Source organism: Hippoglossus hippoglossus, chromosome 2 (genome assembly GCF_009819705.1).
Source record: "Hippoglossus hippoglossus isolate fHipHip1 chromosome 2, fHipHip1.pri, whole genome shotgun sequence".
Taxonomy (NCBI): domain Eukaryota; kingdom Metazoa; phylum Chordata; class Actinopteri; order Pleuronectiformes; family Pleuronectidae; genus Hippoglossus; species Hippoglossus hippoglossus.
The window spans coordinates 7,357,658-7,371,908 of NC_047152.1; the positions used below are offsets into that span (position 1 = coordinate 7,357,658).

At 43.8% G+C, this 14,251-nt stretch overlaps 1 protein-coding gene across 1 annotated transcript in view; it reads left to right on the forward strand.

Moving 5' to 3' along the window:
- The window catches only part of mgat5 (alpha-1,6-mannosylglycoprotein 6-beta-N-acetylglucosaminyltransferase), a 68,490-nt gene that overhangs the window by 25,598 nt on the left and 28,641 nt on the right, over nt 1–14,251 (forward strand). The window contains exons 4-7 of the mRNA XM_034608379.1: nt 5,245–5,321; nt 7,173–7,262; nt 10,890–10,961; nt 12,816–12,977. Of these exons, the coding sequence (XP_034464270.1) occupies nt 5,245–5,321; nt 7,173–7,262; nt 10,890–10,961; nt 12,816–12,977 (401 nt within the window). The remainder of the gene's footprint in view (nt 1–5,244; nt 5,322–7,172; nt 7,263–10,889; nt 10,962–12,815; nt 12,978–14,251) is intronic.

Genomic DNA, 14,251 nt, shown 5'->3' on the forward strand with positions numbered 1-14,251 from the left:
AATAAACGATAATTATGTCGGAGAGAGGAGACTTTCGTGCACAGCACATTTCCACAAGGGCTGGAAGTAATTATTCATCATCAATTAATCAATTGTTTTGTCAAATCCTGCTAAATGCCAGCTATGATTTTCCACAGACATCTTCAAACGTCTCATTTTGTTACATAACCTCATGATATTCAGTTTTTCATTGATGCCCAAAAAAAGCTCCTCATCCTAAAATTTGACAAGCTACATTTTTTGCTTTAATGTCACTTAATTGTCCCTTTAAAATAACTGGATCATACACTTTTTCCATACTCCCTGTTGTACCCTACGTAATAAATACCATTAAGATTGTCCTAATTGTTTTGATCCCATTCCAAGTCCTTTGGCGTTGGCGATCTGCCGACTCTGAGTCCGACCTGCTTCTTATATTTACCCAAATGTTTATTGAAAATCTATCTGACGCACTGAAATAACAGCTGCCGGCTACTAAATCTGACAAACCTTGTTTTTCATCACTTGCTTGATCCAAATGCTGAAGGTTCTGGTCCAACACTATCAAGTTGTTAAGCGTAAAGTATTGATATGATAAAAATGAAAGAGCCAGAGTCAGATGAAACGGTGGAGCCACATTTAATACTTGAATTTTCATTCTCGTATGTCATTGTAGAGCCTGTAGCATTTGGCCCCATTTCTGGATAGTGAAGTAGAAACACGTCGTCCAATTTTATATACAGTCTCTGGTCTGGCGACTGTATAGATTCCTTTTAACGATTTGCCAGCGTTTGACCCGGTGAGTCCAGGTAACGGCCCATCTTCTCTCCATCTGCAGCTGAAAGGACATCTTCCATCAGCCTGCCTGCCTTTTGTCTAATTGATGAGCTGCTGCTGCAGAGATGTACACAGACTCACACACCGTTACCTCTGGCTCGTCTCGCAAAGTGCATCTAAACTTAGTGTTTCTCAGCCAGTGGATCAGAAGCTGCACTTTTCACCCTCTCAGGCTTTTTTCCTCAGCTGAATCAACGCAGTGACAAATTACCACTGGTTTGTAGACGATCATGTGTCTGACGCCTGCGTCTTGTCGTCTTTCCGTTTGCCACTGTAAGATTATTATCGTATTAATACCAGCATCACCAGCTTCAGGTGCGGTACTCGATGTTAGTTCGTCATTCAAAAATATATCGTCTGAGGCGAAGACCGCAAGCAATCCAGCGAAAAGTCAAGAGGGCTTGAACCAAACAAGGCAGGCATGAAAGTGTCCAGTGCCTGTTAATGAAATCAGTGAAGGCAAAAAAAGAAAGAATAACAGAAACCAGATGTGGCATAAACCAGATGTGCTCAATCCAATTCTGGAGTTGTTGAAGGTGGGATGACCTCATGGAGTTGGACAAATGCACCCGAGAAGGAGAGGGGGGGCAAAATAACCCTGTGGTGTAACATCACATTGCTATTTTGAGGGCTATCCAATGGCCCACGCTGTGTGCTAGCAGCACGCTAACGGTGACCTCAGTGCTGTGAGGGGCCATTGAACGTTTTACACATGCTGGGGTGATCTCATCTGTTTTCTACTTCTCTGTACACGCAAAGCTGCTTCTTACGCCTGTTAGAGGATGTTCAGAACTTAAACAGATTTTTGAAAACATGGGCCACCACAGACATAACAACAGATATAACAAATTGTTCAGATTTTAATATTGAGAACACACACACTTGCCGTTGAAATAAATGATTTCTGGCTAATCCATGGACTTGGGAACTCACAGAAACTTGTTGAAAGACAACTTGTTGCAGCGTATGAATAGTTTTGCAACAGTTCAACTAAAGTGTTTCGGTATCATCTGGGTGGCGACACTTCCCGGTTAGATTGTGCTCTTGTTGGCTATTGCAAGTTTCTGCTCACTCGCTCAATCGTGTCATACTGTACCACTGGATCGGAGTGTCCTTGATTTCTAATGATAAATATCAACCTCTGTGACATTGAGATTATTTCTATAAACCCCTCAGACCAAAGGATCATTTTCAGATCAGCCTTGAATCGGTAACACCTGTGGGAGGTGTGATCACACCCGAAATCTGCACGACCATCCTTGATTTGGAGGTCGGCATGATGTCTTTGGTAACTCATCATTTTCTATATTCTGCTTGTGCTTCTCTATTTCTTTAATTGTACCTCGTGGTGCAGACAAATCGACCCCTTTGTCTGCCTTGATTCGATTGTGCTATCTCACTCCTTTTATCCACCTTTTCTTTGTATCCTGTGTTTGCATAGCAAGTTGTGACTTGATCAGTCAGTCAGTGTCACACTGTAAGTCAGAGAGCAAATAGGCTGCAGCACAGTTTGCCTGAGGTTTGATATGAACTCTCCTGGTCAGTTGAAGCTCCTCTGATGCTCCTCGACACTCGACCAGGGTGTGTTACTTCAACCATCTGCACTAATGTATGTACCACCCAGTGATTGACTGTGAAAGAGATTAGACTTTTCTTTGGGACAAGTCATTTGAGTCTGTTTGCTTTGTTGGAGGTGAAGGACGAGGAATTGGCTCCCTTTTGAATTAGCAGCACCTCTCCTGTGTTTGATTATGAAAGGAGCTATATTTAGTTGCTCCTTGGCAGCAGCTTCTTCTGCTTGATTAAAGCTCAAAGATTTGCCTCGTGGCTTTGGTACCCGCTGGCTGACTGACTGGCTGGCTGGCTGAGTGACAGAGTGAGTGACAGGCTGCCCAGTTGCTTGTTTGCTTGTTTGGTTGGTTGGTCGGTTGTTGAACTAACTGGATGGCCGAGCGTCTGAAGGATGAGATAACAACAACAACAACAACCACTACACGCTCTACGCTTGAAGTACACGGCTCAAGACAAACATCAAATCACCAGCCAGGTTTTTTTCAAGGCAACTTTAGTAGTTTGATGAGACAGAAACAAGATATGACCACAGATTTCTAGAAAAAAAAACGGCTAAAGGACATAACATGGATGTGAAAGCATTCGACACCAGAGAACAGATTTCCATGAAACTTTAACATTTCGAGAAACGTCTTTTATTGACATTTTCACCAATTTCTCTGGGGAATAATTTATGAATCCTGATGGAAAAACAGGCCTGTTTTTGGGGACTGGGATCTATTGTTTGCAATTTGATGCAGATTTAAATACAGATCTGAATCTAGTGGATTTAAATGTGTTTTCATAGGGGGATTTGCTTTAATTATCTTTTTATCAACATATCTTTCTACTGCAATGGGGATTGTAATTTCCAGAACATTCAGCTCAGTAGTGCTGACTGCACAGATAAGTGGGACAAACCAAGGGGACAAAACAGCAACTTCTGAGTTTTTCTGGGACATCCCTTTGCCTCTCTCTCCAGCACCCCTCTTGGAAGACGTGGGACATAGAAAACGTCTCCTTTAGCCTGTACACAAATATAATGGATTCTGTATCTTCAATTATCAACTCACAAAATTAAACATTGATTAACTACCGTGTTGCCTGTTAACAGCATTGCCGCATTATGCTGTAGCTCAAACCCTGATATACCCACACAGTTCTCCCTCTTCTCCTTCCTGAGATGGCGTCTGAAGCAGCGAATGGAAACCCGTGTTGCTAGCATTCAATCTAACTGGTGATGTATTTACTCGTAGTTCTCTGTGGCAGGTCATCACCTCTCTTTTATCCCTCAGTCTTTCCCGGCCTCACACCAGCCGAGGCAGCGAACCAGAGAGTGTCGGCGAAATATATTTTTCATTTTAATCTAGGCGATAGCAGCACAGAAAGAACGGTTGGAAAGAAAACGCAGCATATTTGTTTACTGGAGCAGCTTGTCGGAGCAAATAAACTGAATCAACTATGGACATGATGCTGCACCCTCCACCTCCACCCACCCAGCATGACCCAGCGCTGCAGCCGCTGATTAGCTTCATACACACACCTCCCTAAACACCCACACACACCCACACACACCCTCCTCCTAAGACACCACACACAAACTCATTACATCAGTCCGCCACTTGCATCAAAGCTTTTATCTATTCGCTGCAGTCTACTGCGATGCATTATTTATATTCAAGATATAAAGGTCAGTGGTGATGACGTTAACGTTTCTGAACGGGGTATCAGAAAGGTGATTATATGGAGCGGAAGCCGGGCGCGCAAGCCCTGAATGTTAATCCTACAGTGATATTGTTTTCCTGGGATATCGAAAGCCGCGTGGATAAGATATCAGAGTGACTCCCTCCTCGGCTGCAGTTACATGATTTCATAAATGCGCCTCGATCCGTGTTTGCATCACTGTGGACTCAGCTCTCAAGCTCTTTGTGGTTTCCGTCGCAGATCACTAAGACAAAGGTTTTCCTCCTGACTGACAGTCATCCCTAACCTCAGAGTAATGGGCAGTGTTCATCTGTCAGTCCAAAGGCTCAGCGAGATGGTGCAGCCGACCTGAAGCTCTTAGATTCTACCACAAACTTAACAAGACTTGAGACATGAATGCCTCACAAGTTGGCTCAAGACATTTTCTGGAGTTTGCCGTTGACAAATGAAGCCTCCAGCAGGAGATTGTTCGGGTCAGACGCGTTCACAGCAGCAGGAAAGTGTCTGTTAAGGTTTTAACCTGATTACGGCGCTAAAATATCAACTCCAATAGTTAGCAAGTCCACTCAAAGCCCCAAATGTCAACCTCATGGCGGGACTTAAAAAATCATCAGAGGATCAGCAGAGCTATTAGGTTCTATCCTCTGGGGGCCATGAATGCCAAAAGCGGTGGGCGTGGCTAAAACATAGATGTAGCATGTATGGTGTCGCATGCCGTAGAGCCTTCAGTATCTCGTTGTGTATCTGCTTGTATGTGTCCTTGTTATTTCTCTGGAGGAAACATTAGGCAGCTCTTGCTCTTAAATCAGACCCAGAGGAAGAAAATGTTGAGTCATCAAAGAAATGTTATCACTTTTGCTTCACAAAAACAACCTAAGAATGCCGGCTTGTTGATCTTGGCTCGGGGACGGCAATTATTTCTGTGACCTGCTTTTCCTCCCTATTAAAACTCCTCAGACCCCCGAGGGGGGGGGGGGGGGGGGGGGGGCATCGTGAGCCGCAGGACAGAAGTACTTATTCCTGAAATGTTAAAGTTTACACCTGCGTCGTTCTCCAGTGTGAGAATAATATGTTGTGTTAAAGCTACAGACAGTGGAAGACTTTTTGGAGCTGACCTTATTGATTTCCCCCCCCCCCCCCCCCCTCCCCCCCTCCCTTCTCTCCTTCCTTCAGACCTCCTAAATGGAGCCCAGGAGAAGTGTGAGCTGCCGCCCTTGGATGGTTTCCCTCACTGCGAGGGCAAGGTCAAGGTGAGTCACACACACAAACCCTCTCGCACACAAAGACAGCCTCTCCATCTCAGTGTCTCTGTCTCTCACACTTTGTTTATGACTGTGAGGAGGTTGTTAGAAAAAGTAAATAAAAGAGGAACTTGGCCGGGAGGATGACAACTCAGAAAGAAAACAATGGCATCATATGTTCAGTTCACAGCCGCAGTGTTTGACTGACAAATGATCTGCTGGGAAATGTAAAAACAAATCACCATCAGTATTTAACAACGTTAACACCACAGCAGCGAAGCCTCCGTTCAGTTAACCTATATAATGTGTTGATATGATACGCAGTGGTTTTAAAGGCAGCGGTGTGGACTATTTGATTTGTAAACTATGCTTCAGTTGGATGTTGATCAAACCAGAAAAGACAGATTCTGAACGCACCTGTTTACACTGTGTCATCTTACTGTAGAGATGCTACAGTTAGGAATTAGTTATAGGTAATGACTTCAGGTCCGACAGGTAAACAATGAAAAGAGGAGCCCAGGACCTTTCTCTGTTGTGACTTTACCATTATGGATTTATTGTCACTCTCCCATGTCGCCTGTGGGTAAAAGTGGCACCTTTTTACGACTGATTTTATGACCAGTCTACTTTATAACCCTTCAAGTTAGCAATCATGATGAATATTACACTACTGCGGACAGTGTTCTAGTAATTGTAGTCATAGCCACACTGGCAGGAAAAGCACGTTGCTCAGCCAGTGCTCATGTGCAAGTTTCTCTACAGAACTAATTTAGACAACAAACGCTACGGAATATCTTTTAATTTCTAAGTTAGAATAATATAACAAACCCTCATTTACCTCCATACAGCCCTGATGTGCATGTCTGGGCTGCAAGACCGAATGTAACATGGGTTTTAGGGACAATGTGGCCTTAGTGAGCCAACGGAGTCACAGGTGCACACTCACAAACAACACACACAGATGTACACACACCTTCATCCAATGTCTCAGATCTTCGGTGTGTGTGTGTGTGTGTGTTTGTGTGTCTCCCTGGAGCTGATACGACCATATCATACACACCATCTGCTCAGCCAGTTCCAGTCCTGCACCGATACTGTCAGCATTTCCAGCTGGGTGCCCCGCGATGCAACACACACAAACACACACACACACACACAGCACCTGTTTTTGCTTGCACAATCCCACAGTCAAATCACTGAACTAGTTTTCCGCAGCAGTTTCCCCATCACCGCTCACTTTGCAACATCTGACAAATCCATTTTCAGGTTATAGAGCTCTTGTGTTGTCATTCCAACAGAAACACTACAATCTTCATGCCTTCCCCATCCAACTGAGTCTCCTCCAAGCCCGTCTGCCAAGTCCCCTCTCGATGAACAGCTTGGAATAGTCAATTATTACATTTCCCCGTGCGCCGCTCCCTTTGGTTACTGTCAGTCAGCATGCATGATGTACTCCAGTCAGATACCTGTCACTCTGCATCTTAGCTGATAGCCTTTTCTCTTTGCATGTATACTGGAATGTCAGTCAGGGCACAGACACGTGGCAGCCGGGGATCAAATCAGAAGAGAGAGGGGTATTTTCTCTTTCAAGGTCAAACCTCTACAATGGTTTTCACCTGTATTAACTCATATTTCTATGGATGTTTTTCCATCTTCGTCAAGAAGGCCACGTCTACATTGATTTATTTCCTCACATGCACAAGAGAGCTGCCGCAGAACAACCTCACTTGGTCTCAATAGTCTCTTATTTCCACAACACCGAAACACTGTGGGCTCACGCACTTCCCCTGATATTAAAGCTTGGGTGAGTAAGTATGCAGGTATCGGACTTTAATCTTGCCTTTTCCTCCTCTTCCTCAGTGGATGAAGGAGATGTGGCACTCAGACTCCTGCTACTCCAACTACGGCGTGGATGGATCCACCTGCTCCTACTTCATCTACCTCAGTGAGGTGAGTCCTGCGTGTTCATTGTGACTAAACTACTGCTAATACTCCCACAAAAATCCAGGACTACAATACAACACTGTGTATTAAACATGTTTTACTGTGCACAATTGGTCTACTTGTGCAAAATTGAATATTATATATTGTGCAAAATGAGATTCCCATGAAATCAGCAAAAGAAAATGCAAATGAATGCTCAGTTAATTTCCCTTTAAGTATCATGAGTTGGGCTTTAAGATAAACACCTGCACCAGTTCTCCAGTCAGGTCATTTAAAAAAAATAAATAAAAAAAAGATGGTGCAACAAGATGAGTTAAAATAGAACTAATTATAACACAACTATTAGAAGATCGCACAGATGGTCTCATTAGTCTATTAATACTTTCACATGCAACCAATCCTAACTTGTTCAGTCAAACAGAACCTCTGTGACACAGATGTGCTTTTCCACCAGCAGCAGGTGGATGTTGTTTGGCAATATTTTAACAGGCATTTTATGTGCGAGTATAAAACCACAGGGGGCTGGAACCTCACTCACTGTGAGCTAGTTCAATGCAGAGGTGCAGACAACAGGTAGTTTTGACATGAACCACAAAAAGGATCAATGTGAGCACCACAGGTTTGGACCACAACCGCTCTTGGTGCAACATGGTTTGTCAACTTGTGGAAATTTGGCAAATCATACCTAGTGCGCGGCAGATGCAATGAATAAACAGTTCATAGGGAAACGCATGACCAGCTCAGCACAACACAACACGCAGCAGCAACAACCACAACCACAAGTGATCTAAGAAAAGAAATGACTACATTAAAACAACAGCTGTTCGAGACAAATGTACACAAACGTTTACAACCTCAGAAAACCTTAAAAACCATGTAGGTGAAACTGTAATGGGAACTCTTGCATTTAAACATTTTACTCATTCACCCGCTATTATTCGGTACAAAAGATGCAATTAGTCCACCCTCCGCAGAAAAACTGATGTTTCACACAGTGGCCCTGACAATGTTCCTGTAACCTGAGAACGACGGCGTAAAGACGGAAGTGCTAAAAATAAGAGCAAGAGGAAAGAGGGGATTTCATTTTTCATGAGAGCAAATTAGAGCTGGTAGGAGACGACGGTGAGGGAGAAAGAGGAGATGATTGGGTGGGTGGGTGAGGGAGATGAGGGGCTGGTGTGAGCTACTTCTTGAAGAGATGACATTTAAGCCGACGAGGCCGGACCCGGAGACGACTCTGTCTCCACACATCCTCGGGAAACAGGAGAAAGCAGCCACTTCGTACATTATTGATGAGCATTTACATATAGAAGCTTGTGGGGACACTTTGAGACGCTCGATTTTGCACGATTTCTCCCGTGTCACGCCACGGCCAGATATTCACGTCTAATGATGAAATTATTCACGTCCTTAATTCCAATTAAAGTCTGATTTAGAAATTTATCAAATTGGGAGGGGGAACGGGTTTTAATGTTTGCTTTTCATCTTCTTTTTTTAATGGCTTCTATTCATCCCTGAAATGCAGCTAAAATTCAATCTGGTAATGGATCGTATCCCCGTCACCTTGTGAATACAAAACGTTCGGCTTTCAAGGCTGTTTCACACTCTTTAAACGCTCACATCCTCAGCTCTGCTTCCAATACGAGGCAACTGTTTATCACTCCAACGATCCTTTGTAGATCATAGCCACGATTACGATTCAGTTTGATATACAGTCTCTCTTCCACAGCACAAATGTATATCTTTACAAGTTGTTTCATCGAGTGTTTCATTTTTCGGTGGCAAGCTCGTCCTTGTCGTTTTTTTTTAGAGATGTTTGCTAATGGAAGAAAACCAGAAAATAAGATTTCAACTGTGGAAAGATCAGTGGCCTGGTATGAATATTGTATACGAGCTGAAAGCATTACAGTCAAGTAAAGAAGGAGCAGAGAAAGCACGGCCTGCTCCGAGTGGATATAAAAATAAAACGGACAACAGCTAAATCCATTAGGAGGAGAAAAACCTCTTCTTCCTGTTCCGTGCATGCAGGAAACAAACAGATTTACTTTGCCATAACTAACAGTTCAAATTCAGAACAGCTGCATCTACCTCTGCGCGTCTCAGCATCCGCCCCTGTTCATGTGATCACACAGTTGCCATGGCGACATGCATGCATTTCCATAGAGAAACAGCCGTGATGGGTCTTTGAATCCATCGCTGGCTCGTCTCTTAAGAACACAGACACTCGAGCTCAAGCACTCGCCATGTATAATTCATACGTGTAGACCACCGCGTTAACCTTGCAGAGGGGCGAACCAGGGAGGGCAACATATCATGATGGATGTCAACAGTGGAAGGTCAAGGCTCAAGTAGCGCTGCGTGTGCGTGTGCATGTGTGTGTGTGTGTGTGTGTGTTGTGGATTGGGCAGGAGAATACACACACCTAGCTTGTCTCCGGACACCTCGACAGAACTGTTTTAACTATTACTTGCTGAGATAGACAGACACACTTCTCCATAACCTGCTCTGTGGTCAAAAAGAGGAAGGGAAAGCTGAAGTTAATATGTTGAAATTGGTGCCACAGTCCATTCAGCGATATCTGTTTTTCCTCTCTTTTTATGGGGGTGCTAGATTTCGCAGTTATTACGTATGTGGAATTCGTGGCCAACTTTTAGCTGTTAATTTGTGAAAGGAAACTGTCCAACAATGAAAACCCCTCAAGGACACACGCTAAAGAATTTTGCAGCAAATTCCAATATTAAAAGATTGTGCTGTATTGCCCCTCTTTATCTTTTTTAAATCTCTCATTGTTATAAATTCCTCCTGACTTTTTAATAAATTGCAAAATGTCCAACCCAGAAAGATAAAATTGAAACAGCCAGAAGTATTTGTAGTTCTAAGTTACAGGATTGATTTATTTTCATTTTTCAGAACTCGTTCAATCTTCTGATTTATCGTTTGGGCTTCATAACTAAAATTCCCTCACATATGGGGTTTCTTCTTGCAGTATTTGTGCACACTGAAGTCGAATTAATCACACATACATCATCCTGCTGCTGGAAACACTCGCTCCAGCACCGAATATGTATTATTCAGGGTCTCGATGCAGGAGTACTTGGCTGGGAAACGACAATGCCCAGCTGCTTCAGGGAATTAAACAAATTTATTTGTGAGCCAAAAGGTTTACATATTCAGAAGGAACCAATCGGGTTGAGGCACGGACGGATACACGGTGGTTTTGGTGTTTTATTGACAGTAACAAAACCACAGAATATTGCTTAGAAGTTAGAAGTTTAATCAGTTTTTATTGTTTCCCCACACGTTTTATTCATAGCCAATATTCCAATTAAAAACACTCTAGTTTCCAATAAATGTCTTTATAGACATGTGCAACATTTTGAAAACAGCCCAACAGCAGGTCTCATTTAGCTGCTGTGCTCATTTACTTATGCAGTCTTAGTAAATACAAAATCTGGCTTCGTAGGACAATTACAAGTGTCTGAACTCTTGGGAATACTACGTTTGAACAGACGTTGTCCGACCTCGCTGGACGGCAGACAAGTTCATAGTAGTATCAAATGACCCATGACTGTCCTGCTGTGTGCTCTCGTGTTTAATCGGTGGTCAAACATTGCGTTTCGGTTTGTTTAACAGGTGGAGAACTGGTGTCCCCGTCTGCCCTGGAGGACGAAGATCCTGAATGAAGAAATCGACAGAAGGGGACAGGTGAGAAACGAAAAGCCTTTCTTAAGAGCTCTCATCACGAGACGCTGCTTGTACCAAGACAGCTAGTGGCCCTTTCACAATACTATGAATCACCCACATGTTGTGTCATCACCAAAACAATTACCGTCTGTAACTACTTCCCGTTCCTGCCGTTTGTCCAGAGTAACCCTTTCATGTGTTTTATATAAAGTCCCTCTGCATCATCGTGTGCACTGTGGAGACAGCACAGAGGAACATTTCACTATGAAAGCCTTATAGCCTTCGTACGAGTTTAAGAGTATAGTTTTAGAGTTCCTTTAACCACTGTCTGGTTGTGCTTTTAAAAAAGAAGAAGGGTGCAAGTGAGCAAACAGGCCGATCGGCAGTGTCAACGTGCCTCGAAACAGTCGAGCAGATCCCGCAGACAAAAAGCCGGAGTGACGGGACCTTGGGACAAATCTGGAATAATGATCTTCAATCCCTGCCAATGCTCTCTCAAATCCCACTTAAAGGGCTTCTCCGAGGCTGACAGGCTCGTGCACAGTCCACAGTATCAGCGCTCCTCGAAAAAACACACACGCGCGCTTCCCTCTAGGAAAGGGTGGATCAATATTAATCGCTCCTCACCCCCTCCCTCCCTCTGGATGCATCGGCAGCACAGAGCCCTGCGTGGTGGCGGCGTGATGCCATTTGACAGGCTTTGGAGATTTTAATTCCGGCCCCCGGATTTTAATAGGTTCGGTCTGCAGAAGTGATTTCCTGTCGCGATGAGGGATGCGAATGCTCCGCAACAGCTTGGTTTCAGACACCTTCGGAGTCGGTAATGGCGGCGCTCCTTCTCCGCGCTCGCTCCATCTTTCCCTCTCACCGCTCTCTGCTCGGTGAATCCTTGAATCAATTACCTTTCAATCTGAAATGAAGAAATAAAAACAGCTTTCAGATGAGGTCATGTTATGAGCGTGTTATGACATTTTCTATGAACTTGGCCAGAAGTAGCCTCGGTTTCATTTCCTCATTCTGTACCACGGTACTCGCAGTTCCAGTTAAACGCACGCTCTGAGGAGACAGGAAGGAATTAGTACAAGATGTTGTGCACAGCGTGACTTGTTTTTCTTTTCACATCTCACTTATTAAACATTTAGATGAACTGGGCCCAAATATGTCCTAAAGCCGCCTAAAAAAATCTTTATTTTCTCCTCTCCTCTCCCCGCTGAATAATCAGGCTATTTCCACATCCTCTCACCATAAATACAGGTCTGTGCCTCCCTGGATTCAGCAGATTTTTTTACTCTCCACATTTATACCGAGCTTCCTCTGATGTCTTGCTCTCAGGGGAGACAGTTTATGACGGTTATTATCACCTCAGCAGAGCCACTTTAACTCAAACGTCACAAACCTTCTCGGACAAATAGGCCACACAGAAGGTGACAGATGGTGCAAGGTTCAAAAATCATCCGTCCTCTCATTCATCTGTAGCCCTGCTTTCTTGTCTCCATCTCTTTTAACCCACCTGCCAATCTCAGGTGGTTAAATATAAGATTTTGTCAGATTGGATAAAGCTTTCATTCTTAAATATGCACTGTTTGATTTCGAGCAGAGGCTCTTAGCTGCGTTACCCGAGATCTAATCGAATGGTCTCGCTCTAAGAAATTGCCAAGCCCCGCTGGCAATTTGGAAGACTGCAGAAGTCAATATTGCAATTTTAAATGACAGTGGATTAAAATTTTAAAGATCGCCTTGGGATGGAGGTTGAGATTGAAGATAACACAACAGGCAACGGGTTAACAAGCAGAACGTATCGTTACTGCGTCTTTAGCAAGGGAAAGTAATGTTTTCGTTTTTTTTAACCTTTGGTGTTTCTCTGTGTGTGCGCAGGCCGAGTTCCGCACCAGTTTCGAGGAGCTTTACCGGGTGATGTCACAACGGGAGGAGTTCCGCTGGATGATGCTGAGGATCAAGCGCATGGCCGATCCGTGGGTCGCCGCCATCCGCTCGCTGGCCTCCAAGCAGAACCTGGCCAAGCGTCGGAGGAAGAAGGTGGGCATCACGTGCGCTGATAGAGAAATCATGTGAAATGTGTCCGAGATGAATTTATTGCTGCAAGTTCTTTGTCCCTTTGTTTCACTGTTCATGTCCTTATTAGCTGTACAGCTGTTTCTACTGATTGCAAACAAACTATTGTTCCAGCCACTAGAAAAATGATGTGTCACTTCCACTACGCCAGAACATTTTATTCAGGAAAAGAACTATTAGGCACATTGTTCAAAATAATGGATGAAAAGCTTTTGTGAGTTTTTGGTTTAAGTAATATATCGGTCGATGACAGAATACCAAATAAAAATGTGACAGATTACTACATTAAGCAGCAAACGACACACAGAAAAAACAGTTTGAAGAGTAAATATAGATTTTGTTTCCAAAGCTTGATCGGAATGAAAAATCACAACTGAGTTTATTAAGTTGTTAAGATGAAATGTCTTTAGATATCTTCCTAAAAGTAAGATGAATGTTACCCAGGAACTTTCTAAAAAACGATCTCCCTCTTAAAAACACTGCACATGCACCAGACACACCTCTCCACACACACACACACACACACACACACACACACACACACACACACACACACAGTCATTCACACTTGTAGACAGGCTCACTTTGGCTCAGGGTGGAGATGGTGGCGGGGGAGGCCTGACATGGATATTCCATTGTGTCCCAAGCTGGTAACAGCTCCCAGCTCTGAATAATGTACTCCACACTTTCCACTGGTCTTGTGAATAATTCACGTCACATTCCTGTGATACCACGGTGCTGATTCGAAGCAGCTTGCCCCTTTAGCAAAGCAAAAAAAAACGAACACCCCCTCATCTATCTATCTGTATAGATGTGGAATATTACCTGTCCTTCGTTGGCTCTCATTTGAATCCACAAAAAAATCTATAATTAATCAACGAGTGTTTCCCTCCGGATACTTTCCAAGCCAGTACTTTATTGCAGCCGCTAATCTCTTTTGGATATTAATCCTCACATATTAATCCTTGACTAGTTTGCTCTGGGACTGGGGCTGGCTGTCAACAATGAGAAATGCGCTGGTCACTTCAAACAAAGCCCAGGTTTTACATCCTGCTCCTGCTGTGGAACACTGTGTTCCCTGCAGCTACTGAAAAACCCTCCTGCATGTGTCTGTTATTGTGTGCGTGTGTGTTGTTCAGATTCCGGTTCGGTTGCATGTGTTTGTCTCAGCATGTGCAGAGAAAACCTGCAGGGAAAACCTGCACGTGCATGAAACCGCTGACCGTCACCAAACAGGA